This window comes from Musa acuminata, chromosome BXJ2-10, assembly GCF_036884655.1.
Source record: "Musa acuminata AAA Group cultivar baxijiao chromosome BXJ2-10, Cavendish_Baxijiao_AAA, whole genome shotgun sequence".
NCBI classification, from domain to species: Eukaryota; Viridiplantae; Streptophyta; class Magnoliopsida; order Zingiberales; family Musaceae; genus Musa; species Musa acuminata.
In genome coordinates this window covers 32,975,738-32,991,039 of record NC_088347.1, presented here as the reverse complement: position 1 = coordinate 32,991,039, position 15,302 = coordinate 32,975,738, and the positions used below count along the sequence as shown (strand labels likewise).

The following is a 15,302-nucleotide window of genomic DNA, read 5'->3' as shown; positions in this document are numbered from 1 at the left end:
TAGTGCCTTTGTCCCCCTTGTCCTCAGGACTCAGGGGTATTTATAGAGGAGGTTGGATATTACCTGACGTGCCCGTTTGCAGGGGCAGGACAGTACCGTTGGTGGCGTCTGACATTGCCACTGGGGCTGCGTGGAAGGTCGAGCGGCTGCAGGGTATGGCGAGCCTCGGTCGGTGTGCTCCTGTGCCTCGACCGAGCGCACGAGGTCAAAGCTGAAGTGATTGACTGAGGGCTGGTGACGTCGGCAAATATCGAGTCTGCGTCAGTGCTTGTCTCCTCGAGCAGTGTGTCTACCAGGCGTGCTAACGTGTTACATCGCCATTTTTACCCCTATCATCATTGACCTTTCTCTGACGGATAGTTTCCGCGAGTGGCTCATGTCTTTGCTTAGATGGTCTTTTCAGCCTTATGTGATAGGGTGAGTTAGCAGCATTGTTATTTTTCCTATCAATTATTGTATGTATTATTCTAAAGTTAAGATTTGGAGTTTGAGAAAAACATATTTCGTACTATATAAGTGTATTATTATTAATTTGATCATAAATATTTTAAGCTTGATAAATTATGGAGTCAATTATAGTACGTTGTGATACAGTCATAACATATGATACCATGAGTTATTGTATCGATTAGCTAATGGTTAGAATTACCATATGATCCCAAAGCATATGGTTCATAATCCATTCTTTTATATCAGAACTCATCAATAAATGATTCATAATCCATTCATGTTCTAGAAAATAATAATATAGTCCATTGCCACCTTGCTCTTGGCACGTATGATGGCGATGCTGACGTGCACTGCTATGGAAAACGAGAGTACACGGAAAACGTGGATCCCGGCCTTTGCCTTTGGGAAGGAACGTGACGTGCTAATTGGCGTGAGACGAAGCTGACAATCCACTCACAGTAAAAACTCATGTACCTGTGTGGTTTTGTAATGGAGAGAGGCAGCTGTGCTCACATCACATCCTTAAACAATTATCCGTCGCAAATGATGAGGACAAGTACACATGCTTTTACCAATTATGTGCTCCTCATCCAATTCGTCTCTGTTGCCCGGCCTCCCCGACGACTTGGCACGCGAATACCTCGCTCGAGTCCGCTTCGATGCCTTCCGCGCCCTCCTTTCTATTCCCAAGCTTTGGGAGCACGAGCTTCGTCGCCCCACGTTCTATTGGCTCCGGGCTGCGCTTGACGTCGTCCTCTCCACGATCTATTGGCTAGTACGTATGTTTCATGGTATATTTTATCTTATTTTTTTTTATATATATTTAATATAAAAATTAAGAGTATAAATAATTTTATATGTCGATCTAATTTTTATAGATTACATTGCAATATATAATATCAACTAATTTAACGCTCTAGAATCACCTACGTGGCATATGATTAGAAAGAGGTTTAAATAAATGCTGATCATTGGATTTATAATTTTATATGTAAAGCTTATTGTGACTTATCAATAATTGTTTGAGAACTTGTTTGAGAACTTGTGACTATTTGTTTGTGATGGGGATATAAAGAGGAATAACATTTGTATATGAATAAATACTAGAAGATCATAATACCAAGTGGAATAAAATGGAAACACAATCAAACAAAATACCAAGATATACGTGGAAAACCCCTTCAATGTGAAGGGTAAAAACCACGGGGCAAACTAGAGATAATCCACTATGAGAATAATGAATATACAAATCTCAATCTCTTGCCCAAAACTCTAACAACAACCACAAGAGATTAACTGGGATATAAGGATTACGTCACTGCCCACAATATCTAAAACCTCCCCAAGTAATCACAGCAAGAGTCTACTGTAGATTTGATCTAACCTGAGATGAGAACACTGCTAGATGATTGAGAACAGTCTCTCTGCGTTTTCTTTGTCTTCTTCCCTTTTTTTCTCTTATTTTTCTGCCTTGTTCTTCTCTCTTTGTTGCTACGAGGATGTCAACGTTGCTGCCCACGTTGCTGCCTTTTTCTGCCTCTTTTCTGCTTCTAAAACGCAGCCCCCACACCCCCCTTATATTGATCTAGGGTTAGGTCAAAGGGGTGTGGGTTATGGGCTGATAAAGCCCACCATGGGCTGAACCCACTTTGGGCTACCAGCCCAACAGCCTCCCCCTTCAGCCCATAAGGGAGGCTGTCCCATGACTCCTCAATGTGAAGTCATGCCGATCAACTGTCGGCATATCTCCTGTCTTTCTTTTGGTAAGGTCTTCGTCAACATATCTGCTCCGTTGTCATCTGTATGAATTTTCTGAAGCTGCAACTGCTTCTCTTCAAATACATTTCGAATTCAGTGGTATCTGACATCTATATGCTTTGACTTGGAATGAAACATTGGGTTCTTACACAAATGGATGACACTTTGGCTGTCACAATGCACCACATAATTTTCATATTTTAGCCCCAATTCTTGTAAGAATTCTTTCATCCATAACATTTCTTTGCATACCTCTGTAGCAGCAATATATTCTACTTCTGTGGTGGAGAGAGCAATACACCTTTGTAACTTGGATTGCCATGACACAGCTCCCCCTGCAAAAGTAAGTACATAACCTGAAGTGGACTTCCTCGTATCTATATCTCTTGCCATATCTGCATCTGTGTAACCTATCAACATAGGTGGTCCACCTCCAAAGCTTAAACAAACCTTAGAGCTCCCTCTGAGATATCTAAAAATCCACTTCACTGCTGCCCAGTGCTCTTTGCCTGGATTTGCAAGAAATCTGCTAGTAACACCCACTACATATGCGATGTCTGGCCTCGTACATACCATTGCATACATTAAACTTCCAACTGCTGAAGCATAAGGAACCTTTTGCATTTTCTCCTTCTCCTCATCACTTGACGGACTCTATTCTGAGCACAACTTGAAGTGACCTGCAAGAGGAGAACTAACTGGTTTTGCATTTATCATACTGAATCTTTCCAATACCTTCTCGATGTATTTCTTCTGTGATAACTAAATCTTCTTGTTTTTTCTGTCACGAGAAATCTGCATGCCTAGTATTTGCTTTGCTGGCCCCATGTCCTTCATTGCAAAAGACTCACTCAATTCCTTTTTCAACATGTTAATTTTAGACATATCTTTCCCAAGAATAAGTATGTCATCAACATAAAGTAAGAGAATAATAAAATCCTCACCAAACCCTTTGATGTACACACAATGATCTGAAGTCGTTCTTTTGCATCCATTTTCTATCGTAAATGAAGCAAACTTTCTGTACCACTGTCTTGGAGCTTGCTTTAGCCCATACAAACTCTTCTTCAACTTGCAGACAAAATTATCTTTACCTTTGACTTTGAAGCCTTCTAGTTGCTCCATATAAATTTCCTCCTCCGAATTACCATGAAGGAAAGCTGTCTTCACATCTAACTACTCAACCTCCAAGTCCTGGCTAGCAGCAATACCAAGAGCAACACGAATAGAAGACATTTTAACAACAGGAGAAAATATCTCTTCAAAGTCAATATCTTTCTTTTGACCAAAGCCTTTCACAACCAATCTAGCTTTGTACTTTGGTTGAGAACAATATTCTTGAGTCTTCAACCTAAAAACCCACTTGTTCTTCAAGGCCTTCATTCCATTTGGTAGCAGCACCAAATCATAAGTGTGGTTCTTCTGAAGAGCATCCATCTCTTCCTGCATAGCAACTAACCACTTCTCTTTCTGCTCACTCTCAACTGCTTCCTGGTAACTCTCTGGTTCACCTGCATCAGTAAGCATTACATACTCATCTGTAGAGTATCTTCTGGAAGGTTAACGTTGTCTAGAAGATCTTCTTAACTGAGGTTCTGCGGGAACTTGCTCTCCTACTTCTTCTTGCTCAACATGTCCTGCAGGTAAATCAACATCAGGCTCTACACTATTTTCCTGCACATCTCCCCCATCACCCTGATATACTGAAGGAATAACTGGGTCACAATCTGCTAATCCTTCTGCAGAAGTCTTGGCTAGTGCCTTCTTCTTCAAATCCTCAAAGGTTTGATCCTCAAAGAAGACCACATCTTTGCTCCTGAACACCTTATGCTTTTCTGGATCCCAAAGCCTGTAACCAAACTGATCATGTGAGTAACCAAGAAAAATACATTCTTTAGACTTACCATCCAGCTTAGACCTCTCATTATCTGGAACATGTGCAAATGCACAACAACCAAACACTCTCAAATGTCTGTAGGAAACATCTTTCCCTGACCATACATGCTCTGCAACATCACCATCTAGGGCTGTACATGGTGATAAGTTGATCACATCAACTGCAGTCCTCAAAGCCTCATCCCAAAACCTTTTGGGTAGCTTGGCCTGTGAAAACATACATCTGATTTTTTCCATGATGGTGTGGTTCATCCTCTCTGCAATTGCATTATGCTGAGGTGTACCAGGAACTGTCATCTCATGTTGGATCCCATGTGACCTGCAATAGTCATTAAACAATCCCGTATACTCACCACCATTATCTGATCTTATGCATTTCAATTTCCTTTCTGTCTCCCTTTCAACCCTGGCATGAAATTCTTTGAAGACATTAATAACCTGATCTTTGGTCTTCAAAGCATAAGCCCAAACTTTCCTGGAAAAATCATCTATAAAAGTGACAAAATAAAGTGCACCACTTATACCAAGAACATCAACAGATCCACCAGGAGTTTTTGTCCTCAAAGGACCATATACATCTGTATAAACACGGTCTAAGGCATGCATTTTTCTAGACAAAGCAGCACTAGCAAATGAAACTCTATGTTGTTTACCAGCCAAACAATCAATACAAGGGTTCAGATGTATACCTCTGAGATCTGGCAATACCTCTCTCTTGGAAAGAGCTTGCAGCCCCTTCTCGCTCATGTGTCCCAATCGCCTATGCCACAACTCCATACTAAAGTCTTTCTCTGTAGCATTTAACTGCTCACCATAAGCTTTAGCCTGCAACCTGTACAAAGTATGACATTTCTTTCCACTAGCTATAACAAGAGAACCCTTACTGAGCTTCCATTGCCCTTTGTGAAATCTACTTTCATACTCTTCATCATCTAGTCTTTCAACTGAAATTAAATTCAACCTCAAGTCAACCACAGGCCTCACATCCTGAAGTACCAACTTGCAGCCAAGGTTGGTCTTTAAATGGATATCACCCATGCCAACGATGTCTGTTGTGCCATAGTTGCTCATCTTGACAACACCAAAGTTTCCAAACCTGTATGTAGCAAAAAACTCCCTCCGTGGTGTAGCATGATAAGAAGCACCTGTGTCAATCACCCACTCAAAATCCTGACATACACAAGAAAAAATATCATCAGAAGGAGACAAAATCAAATAATCACCACTCTGCACTATAACTGTAGTATTATCTTTTGACTATGTAGACTCCACTTCTTTTCCCTTTTTCTTGTTCTTCTTAAGTTGCTTACATTAGTTCTTGTAATGTCCTTTCTCATCATAGTTATATCAAACAATATCTTTTCTTGATCTTGACTTGCTCCTACCCATACGTGAACTGCTTCTAGACTTTGACCTTCATTTGGTCTCTGAGATAAGTGCCTGTGAATCATTCTGAGATATTGCCGAACTCTTTCTTCTCAACTCCTCATTCAACAAACTGCTTGTTATTTGACTCATAGTGATAATACCATCTGGCGCAGAATTACTAAGGGAAACCACTAGTGTCTCTCAACTTTCTGGTAATGAACTGAGAAGTAACAATGCCTGCAACTCATCATCAAGAGACATTTTCATAGAGGATAACTGATTAGTAATGCTCTGCATTTCATTCAAATGCTCAGCAATAAAAGCACCCTCTCTATATTTTAGGTTCACAAGTTTTCTGATCAAAAAAGCTTTGTTGCCAGTTGTTTTTCTTTCATAGAGACTTTTCATTTTTTCCAAAGAGAATATGCAGAAATTTCAGTAGAAACATGGTGAAAGACATTATCATCAAGCCACTGTCTAATAAACCCAATTGTTTTTCGATCTAACCTCTTCCACTCATCATCTGTTATAGTTGTAGGTTTTGCACTATCCCCTGCAAAGGTCCATACAAATCTTTGCAATACAAGAGATCTTTCATTCTTGGTTTCCATATCATCCAATTGTTTCCATTCAAACTAATCATGCGAGAAACATTATTGGCCTCCATGTTCAAATACAAAAATTAAATCACCAAAACCCTGCTCTGATACCAGTTGATGGGGATATAAAGAGGAATAACCTTTGTATGTGAACAAATACTAGAAGACCATAATACACAGCGGAATAAAATAGAAACACAATCAAACAAAACACCAAGATATACGTGGAAAACCCCTTCAATGTGAAGGGTAAAAACCATGGGGCAAACTAGAGATAATCCACTATGAGAATAATGAATATACAAATCTCAATCTCTTGCCCAAAACCCTAACAACAACCATAAGAGAATAACTGGGATATAAGGATTACGTCACTGCCCACAATATCTAAAACCTCCCTAAGTAATCACAGCAAGAGTCTACTGTAGATTTGATCTAACCTGAGATGAGAACACTGCTAGATGATTGAGAACAGTCTCTCTGCGTTGTCCTTGTCTTCTTCCCTTTCTTTCTCTTGTTTTTCTGCCTTGTTCTTCTCTCTTTGTTGCTACGAGGATGTCAACATTGCTGCCCATGTTGCTGCCTTTTTCTGCCTCTTTTCTGCTTCTAAAACGCAGCCCCCACACCCCCCTTATATTGATCTAGGGTTAGGTCAAAGGGGTATGGGTTGTGGGCTGATAAAGCCCACCATGGGCTGAACCCACTTTGGGCTGCCAGCCCAACAGTTTGTTTTCTAAAGTTTTTATTTTCTTCTCTTTTACATACGAAATGTTTATTGAATTGCTTATAACACTATCCTTTTTGTGAGACATCAAAATTTATTAGCTGCTAATTTTTTAAACTAATTAATTTACTCCTTTATATACCCTTTAGGAGCTAAGTGAGATTACAACTAGGCTAACTCTTATGTGGACAAATAATGCAAGGATGTTTCACAACTTCGATAATTCCAATGAATTCCATCACATTGTGGTATTAAAGTGAGCAAGCAATTTGAGCAAATAATAAAACTTCACAATCTTACCATGGTGAAGCATCGTAGTGAATCAAGCAAGATTGGGCAAGCTAGATTATTGCCCTAAGCAATCGCAGGTAGGCTACAAGTGCAAACTCATTCTTTAAGCTATTAGAGTTGCTCAATAGGAGCGCAACAAGGAAAATGGTAAGTGAAAAGTTGACTATTCTCTGAAGAAAGTATAATTTGTAGTATCAATCAAAAAGAGAAACCCACATTGATGTCCTTAAAGTGAGTCTAAAAGAACTCTATCAAAGCCAATGAAGGTTTTTTTTAGTAGAGAACTTATAAGATAAGGTGAAATCATGGATCAATAATGTCGAGTCACAAGTAGATCGATTGACGAAATAGACCAAAGACTCCATGTAGCACCTGCATGAACTTATGACAAAACTCACATGCAGGATTATGTTGTTCATGAGGGCTCTTAATGAGGGAACAACACCCTTGTTACTCCAACACAAAACTTGATGCACCTGTGATATGCTATGGGAGTGCCAAGAATGCGAAGGAACTTATGAACTTTTTATTTAATATAGAATAATACTTTAAAGCTATGAGTCTCAATTCTAAAGAAGTCATAGTTTCAATAGCAATCATATATTTAAAAGAGATTTAGCAAGGTCGATATCTAGTGGACACATGAGAAGACTTGAAGTAAGAGTTGAGAACTCAATTCCTTCCTGAGAACACTGAGTTTATCCAAAAAGGATAAGTTGTTCAACTTCTTTGATAGTCTAAATCTATAGTTACAATAGAAACTGAATTGAAGGAATATCGTCGATTTGGTCGGACAATCACAACTACAAAATGGCTCACAAATTTTGTTTTTTCAAAGAACTCTAGGAGAAAGGAATAATCTTTAGGAAATTGCCCATCTAAGAATTCCTAAAGAAGAAGCCTGCAATAAAGCAAAAAAAAAGGTTCCCATAAAGGATCAAATTCAAAAGGCAAGGCTCGAAAACCTAAATGATATTTCTTATATGAAGGACCATACACGATGAAGGAGTGACCACAAAAATGAACACCTAATGCATTAACAATATTAATCTATCCTCCTATAATAGACAAAGACAAGGTTATCGTCCTTAGTTCGAGTAATTTAGAATTCACAACAATGATAATGAGTCACAAGGATCCCAGATAGGAGAAATGTGTTAAACGTATTGCAGGGACAAGTGGGAGACAATGTAAATATGAAGTAATTGAAAATAAGATCCTAAAATCAAAAGGATGCTTCTTGTGTGAATGACTGCATATGAAGAGGAGTACCCACAAAAGTATCCACTCAATATATTAACAATATCAATCCATCCCCTTAGATCGGACAGAGGCAATATCGCCATCCTTAGTTCGAGTATATCAAAATCCATAACAACAATAAGGAGTCACAAGAATCCCAGATGGGAATAATATGTTTGTTGGATGTGTTGCAAGGTTAAGTGGGAGAGAACGTGAATATGAAGCAATTGAAAGCAAAGAGCAATGAGCAGATATAAATGGACATCAAGTTAAATGATCAAATAACTCATGCAATGGGGAACACAGATGCTACCCACAATTTCATTGCTGATCAAGAAGTAAGACAACTTGGGCTAAACATAGAGAAAAACTCAAGTGGATAAAAGCTATAAACTTGAAGGCTAAAAATATCTTCAAGTTGCAAAAGAGATTCCTATAAAGATTCAGACATGGAGTAAAAGCACAAACATAATAATAGTGCAATTGAATGACTTTCGAATGATCCTTCAAATAAAGTTTATGTAGGCGATGAAGATGGTGTTAATATCATTCCTAAACTCTCTACTTGATTAGGAGGTGACAATCCTTGCATGATTCTAGTTTCTTGAGAATGAACTAAAGACCCACAACAAATATCAACTTTGTAATAGAAGAATGGGGTGCGAAAAGATGAATTAACTTTCGTGGCTATAATAAAATCGAAGCCACTTGATGTGGAACTCACTCATGAAACTATTGTGATAGCAAATATTTTGAAGAAGTTCACAGATGTTATACCACTTGAGTTGTCAAAAACTCTACCGCCATGCAGAAGCATGGATCACCATATTGAGTTAGAGCCAGGAGTGAAGCATTCAACAAGACTACCATACCACAGAACTTAGGAAGCAGCTAGATGAATTGCTACACGATGGTCTCATTCATAGTTCTAAAATACCATTCGGAGTTATAATCCTCTTTTAGAAGAAACAAGATTGGAATCTTCAATTATGGATTAACTACTAGGTCTTAAAAAAGATATAGTGAAAAATAAGTATCTCATCCCACTTATCGTGAACTTGTCAATCAATTAGGTAATATGACATATTTCTCTAAACTTGACATTCGATCGGGGTACTCATAAGTATGTATAGTCGAAGGTAATGAAGTGAATACTACCTGTTTGACTATTTATGATATGTTCGATTTTTTAATGATGCCTTTTGGTCAAACTAATGCTCAAGCCACATCATACTTTCTACAAGTTATAGAAAACTTAGGCTATGTCTTACATTCTTGAGGCATTGAGTCGATAGAGGATCCATTCGATTGGACAAATCAAAGTTGTCGACTATGACAAAGTGGCAAATACTATGACAAAGTTGTCGACTATGACAGATCATTCCTTAGTTTCAACAATTATTATCAATGCTTTATTGTTAGGTACTTAAAGCGCAGAGCACCATTGTCAGAATTATTGAAAAAAGAGTAGCATTAGCAATAGTCAGATAAATGTCAAGTGACATTCCAAGACTTCAAAACTATTGTATTAGAAGATTTGATACGTAAATTATCAAACTATAAAAAATCTTTTGAAGTCTATATAGATGCTTTGGACATTATTATTAGAGAAATACTTATGCAAAAGAGTCATCCGATAACTTATGAGAGCCACAAGCATAAAGAGACCAAGTGACGATCATTGGTATACGAGAAAGAGACAACAACGATAGTCCATTATCTATGAATATGATGACACTATCTTTTCATAATGTGATTTGTGCTAAAAACGAATAATATCACAATAAGTTATATCTAAACTCAAAATAACCTCTCACAACGTGGTGGACTTCTTCACTAAATTTAATATGATAATAAAACATAAACCTCAAAAGAGCAAATATCATGATCGATATATTAAGTAGGAAAATAAAGTGAATGATTCTCATACAACTAAAAGGCGGAAGCCAAGCAAACCAACTACACTCTGACTTTCTTTTCAGGATTAGAGATGGACTATAGTAATCCTCGGATAATAATCCTGATGTAATTGATAAAAAAGATAAAGTATGATGATGTTGGATCCATAAGAACTCATTTTGATAAGAATAAAATTTATATTTTATAAATATATAATTTGATGTATGAATTTTTGAAAGAGTATCACAATTCTCTCTCTTTGGATAGAACATATGGGTATTCACCTCAATTTTCATCGATAAGACCTTCTAATCACCGAAGACAGGGAGACGAGCGACGCTGACTAAGCAAGCGGCTGCGACGGCTGTTGCTTGATGATCAATGCGTCAGTGTTTGCCACATGATGCAACTCATCCATGGTAACTACCGTATAATTGCTAGCATCACATCATCATCACTCCAAATTCTAATCTTGATGCAGCACAGTGACGGAAATGTGATGTTAGATATCACAGCGTCATTCACTATTTGGCATGGATATGTATCCACGTGTCTACGTCGTAAAAATACAATTATGGTAATATTGTTCATTCGGTGGCGGATATTATTATCTACTACGAGACCAGTTTGCATATAATTTCCTATATATATATTTTTTTATTTTATTTTAGTTTTACTTAACATATGCGTTTTATTCTATTATTTTCAAAAAACGATAACAGACGACACAATTATGAAAGAGTTATACCATTTCCTATTTGCCGAACTATGAATTAGAAAAAGAAATTGAAAGATGATGAAATAAATAATTTATCACAAAAAAGTGACGATAGAAATATGTAATAAATAAACTTATGCACCAAATAAAGCCTGATTTGGGTTTTTATTGGGCTTGGGCTTGGACATCAAATCCCCATCTCCTTTGAACATCCACATGGCTCTGCTGACTTAGATTATATATTCCCAACAATTCAAGTGACCAATTAATTTTGTGAAAATTGATTCAATTATCCTCAAAATTATACTATATTATGTTCGACTAAAAAATATATCTAAAATTTTAATTTTAATAATTAATTATCATAAATTTTAACTATGATGGTTTTGTGAAGGTTTGGATTGGTTTTCGTGAAAATTAATCAAGTTTCACTCGAAATTAAACTAAATTATATTTGATTACAATATACGTTCAAAAAATCTCAAAATTTAGTAATTAATTATTATAAATATATAAAAAATAGAAAAACAATATTAATCATTTATGAATCATGTTCTACGTATTATGTGAATGTACTAAGAGTCTACCTTAACAACTAAACAGCCTAACAATTTAAATTTATGATATATGTCAAATTAAGGATTCTACTATATAAGCTATATGATATATTTAAATTTATGGTATAGAAATTTAATTGTCTGAGTTAAATAAGTACATATCTACATAAGGCAAGTGAGGAGGATATGTCACTGCGTTTGCATAGAATAAATGTGTACAGTATTACATAAACTTAACTCCGCTTCGCCTCTCTCTCTCTCTCTCTCTCATTAGCACCCAATTCGTCTCTGTTTCCTCTCCAATTTAGAATACAGTGGTGCGATATGATTCCAGGCCTCACCGACGACGCGGCACGCGAGTGCCTTATTCGAGTCCCCTACAGTGCCTTCCCCACCCTCTTCTCAGTCTGCAAGCTCTGGCGGCAGGAGCTTCGCGACCCGACGTTCCACCGGTTCCGGAAATCCACCGGCATCGCTCAACCCGTTGTCGTCATGGTCCAGCCTTACTGCACCTACGACAACTGTCCAGGACTCATGGTCTACCGCTTCGTCATCTTCGAACCGGCCACCGGTGTTTGGAGTTCCCTCCCCCCCTGCCCCAACCTAACCCATGGGCTCCCGCACTTATGCCGGCTCGCCCCTGTCGGTACCGAGCTCGTCGTCGTCGGCGGATGGAAAATTGACACCTGCGTCACAACCGACGAGGTTCACGTCTACGACTTCGTATCTGGAGAGTGGCGCCGCGGGTCCCCCCTCCCGTGGCCCCTGCGGTCCTCCTTCGCCTGCGCGGCGACGCACGATTCCGACAAGGGCTGGAGAACGGTGTACGTAGCCGGCGGGCATGACGGGAGAGCGAACCCGCTTCGGTCCGCGCTGGCGTACGACGTGGGAGGAGACTCGTGGAAGCCGCTGCCCGACATGGCGCGCAAGCCCTTCAATTGCCGCGGGGTGATCCTGCGCGGCAAGTTCGTCGTCCTCCACAGGCACTGCGCGGAGGCCTTCGACCCGGCCGCGGGTAGTTGGGGCCCCGTGGAGGAGTTGGTGCCTCCGGGGGAGCAATATCCGACGATATGCGTCGCGGGAGTGGACGGGAGCATTTACCGGTGCGTGGGGAGGGAAGTGATGGTACAGCTAGACGGCGGCGTGTGGGCTACGGTGTCCAAGCTGCCGAGCGAAATGCGTGTGGTGATGAACGCGGTGGCATGGGAGGGGAAGCTGATGGTGATGGGAATAGGGATGCGCAACGGCGCCCTTGTGGCGAAAATTCTCGACATAAAAGCAACTACGACGATGACGACACCGGCTTCGGCGTCGGCGTCATGGAGGAACGTGGAGGTGCCGCCGGAGTACCAATGGCACGTGGAGGTGGCTTGTTGCTTGGTGATCTAAGCGTAGAGGAGTACCCGTATGATTGCTAGCATCACATCATGAGCACTACAAAACCTAATCTTAAAGTAGCACCCAAAAAAAAAGAGGTGAGCAAAATGTCACATAAAGACACTAGTATTTTTAATATTCCACATGTTAGATATCACCGCGTGATTGCAAACGATGTGTATTGTCTATATGTCTGCAGCATTAAAAAATATATATATGGTAATATTTTTATATTTTCATCTACTATGAGACCAGTTTACACATAATTTTCCAAATTTTTTATTCTATTTCATTTTTACTTAACATAACCATTTATTCTATTAATTTCAAAAAAAAAAGAACTGTACCATTTCCTATCTGTGGAGCTATGAATTAGAAAAAGAAATTGAAAGATAATAATAAACAATTTATTAAAACAAGTAAAGATAGCAATATTTAATAATCTTAAGCTCGAAATAAGGCCTGCTTTGGGTTTATTATTGGGCTTGGGCTTGGGCTTTGGTTTGGACATCGGTGTTGATGTCGAACATCCATCCACATGATTGGATGATTGATCTGCAAGGCAGAAGGGACACGGATCCTTCATCTACTTTTCCACTGCCTCTTCTGCTCTTTCCTCCATCAGTGGTTTGGTTAGGTCAGTTTTATAACTCAGTTTTGGTTCTATTACTATGGTCACTTTGTGGGAGTCATCTCCTGGTTGTGACTTCCTCTTGGGGTCCAAATCCTTGGCTTTGCCCCACAGAACCATGTACAGGCCGCTCACCACTGCAACTGCACCAACCAAGCTGCAGGAGAAGAAACATGTCGTATGCTTCGGGATGAAGAAAGACGATGCGAGGTTTGGAATCCATTCGGAGGCAGTAAAACCATACCTTCCAAGATGGAGTTGCTCATGCAGCAGTATCAAAGCCAAGACTGTGGTGATGACTGTCGAAAGTGGGTTGAACATTGCAGAGAAGAGCGGTCCCCTCACTGATATGCACCATGATTGCAGGTAAAAGGTGACTCCAGACCCGAAAATTCCCTGCACACGCCCCTTTGTTCAGTCTTTTGGCCTCCTACTTGGCTGGCTGTGCGAAGGAATAGAGGGATGGATCAAGGGAGAATCTTCTTACCGCAAATAAGCAACTCAAGAGCTCAACCAGCGAAGTGATCTTCCATGAACTCAACTGTGGTTCTAAGAAAAATGTGATAGTGGCGGATTGGAAGGTTGATATCAAGCACATCCATGTTGACAGCGACAACGGGTCTAAGTAGTTGTTGCAGATCGGCACCTGCAAGATGAGCCAAAACGACCAGCAGCAGCTGCTTCCGATGAGGAAAAGTGCGCCGACGACCCACTTATCGGTTGCTGAACCCAACAGCAGGTGTCGAAACTCCATGGATAGAAGCCTCGGGCCTTTCAAGAATGCCATGGCGGTCGCGCCTCCAACGCAGATGACGGTGCCAATCACTTTAGCCATGCTTCTCAGGCTCCTCGCTTTCACTTTCTCTAGGCTGCAAACACCATGAAAGATTTGAATTCCTATTTTCTTTTGTGAGCGAGATGATTTGGTGAAGGATTTACCCCAGAGAGGCTGCCATAACAAATGTGATTGCTGGGATTAGGTTGGTCATTGCTGTGGCCACTGATGAGGACGCCAAGTCCATCCCTCGGTAGTAGAAGAACTGGTTGAGGGTGGCACTGTTTGTTTCACAGAGGAACACGCACGAGTCTCATGTGACCGTGATACCACCCAACAATAAGAACCCGAAAATGGAGTGCCAAGAGCAAGCATCACTTACCCAATCAGCGAAGCAAGAAACACCAAACAAAAGCCTCTCGTTCCCAAGTCGATCTGACCTATGTTCCCCCTGCACATCGACATCCATATCAAACACGCGTAGAGAGCGAGAGCGAGAGCGAGAGAGAGAGAGGAACCTTTTAGTGATGGTGTTTATAGGAAGCAAGACGAGGGAGGCAATGGCCTGCCGGTAGATGACGAATACCATGGGGCTCATGCCGTGGGTGAAGGCTGCCTTGGCCGAGAGGGCCATGGCGGCGTAGATGCACTGGACGGCCACCATGGCCAATCCGGGCTTGTACTCCTCGAGGAAAGTGTCAGCCATGGATCAACCTCGAGAAAGGAGGTGGAGGAGGAAGTCACGGATTTGCAGGCTTCGCGAGGAAGAAGAGCCGTATAGATCGCAGGCATTTATAGGAATTTGCCTTCATCATACGTGACACATTAATGAAATGTATACTAAACTAGAAAATTCTCGAGACTCATTTGTAGCCCAGCCGTGTCTCGATTCAACACGCAATTATTGAAGCGAGACAAGCCTAGCAAGTAGATTGATGATACTTAGAAGTTTGGCATGAGCTCGACTCGAGTCGAACTCAAACTAGACATGGCATTACCGAGTCCACATCAATAAGC

General features: G+C 40.2%; 1 protein-coding gene and 1 pseudogene across 1 annotated transcript; one reads left to right on the top strand and one right to left on the bottom strand.

The window, feature by feature from the left end:
- Nucleotides 1-11,826: 11,826 nt before the first annotated feature.
- LOC135625787 (F-box/kelch-repeat protein At1g15670-like) lies at nt 11,827-12,891 on the top strand. Its single transcript, XM_065130875.1, has one exon. It carries the CDS (start codon nt 11,827-11,829, stop codon nt 12,889-12,891), a length of 1,065 nt encoding a protein of 354 aa, XP_064986947.1.
- Nucleotides 12,892-13,264: 373 nt separating this feature from the next.
- LOC135625269 (WAT1-related protein At4g30420-like) lies at nt 13,265-15,090 on the bottom strand (annotated as a pseudogene).
- Between the last annotated feature and the right edge of the window lie 212 nt (nt 15,091-15,302).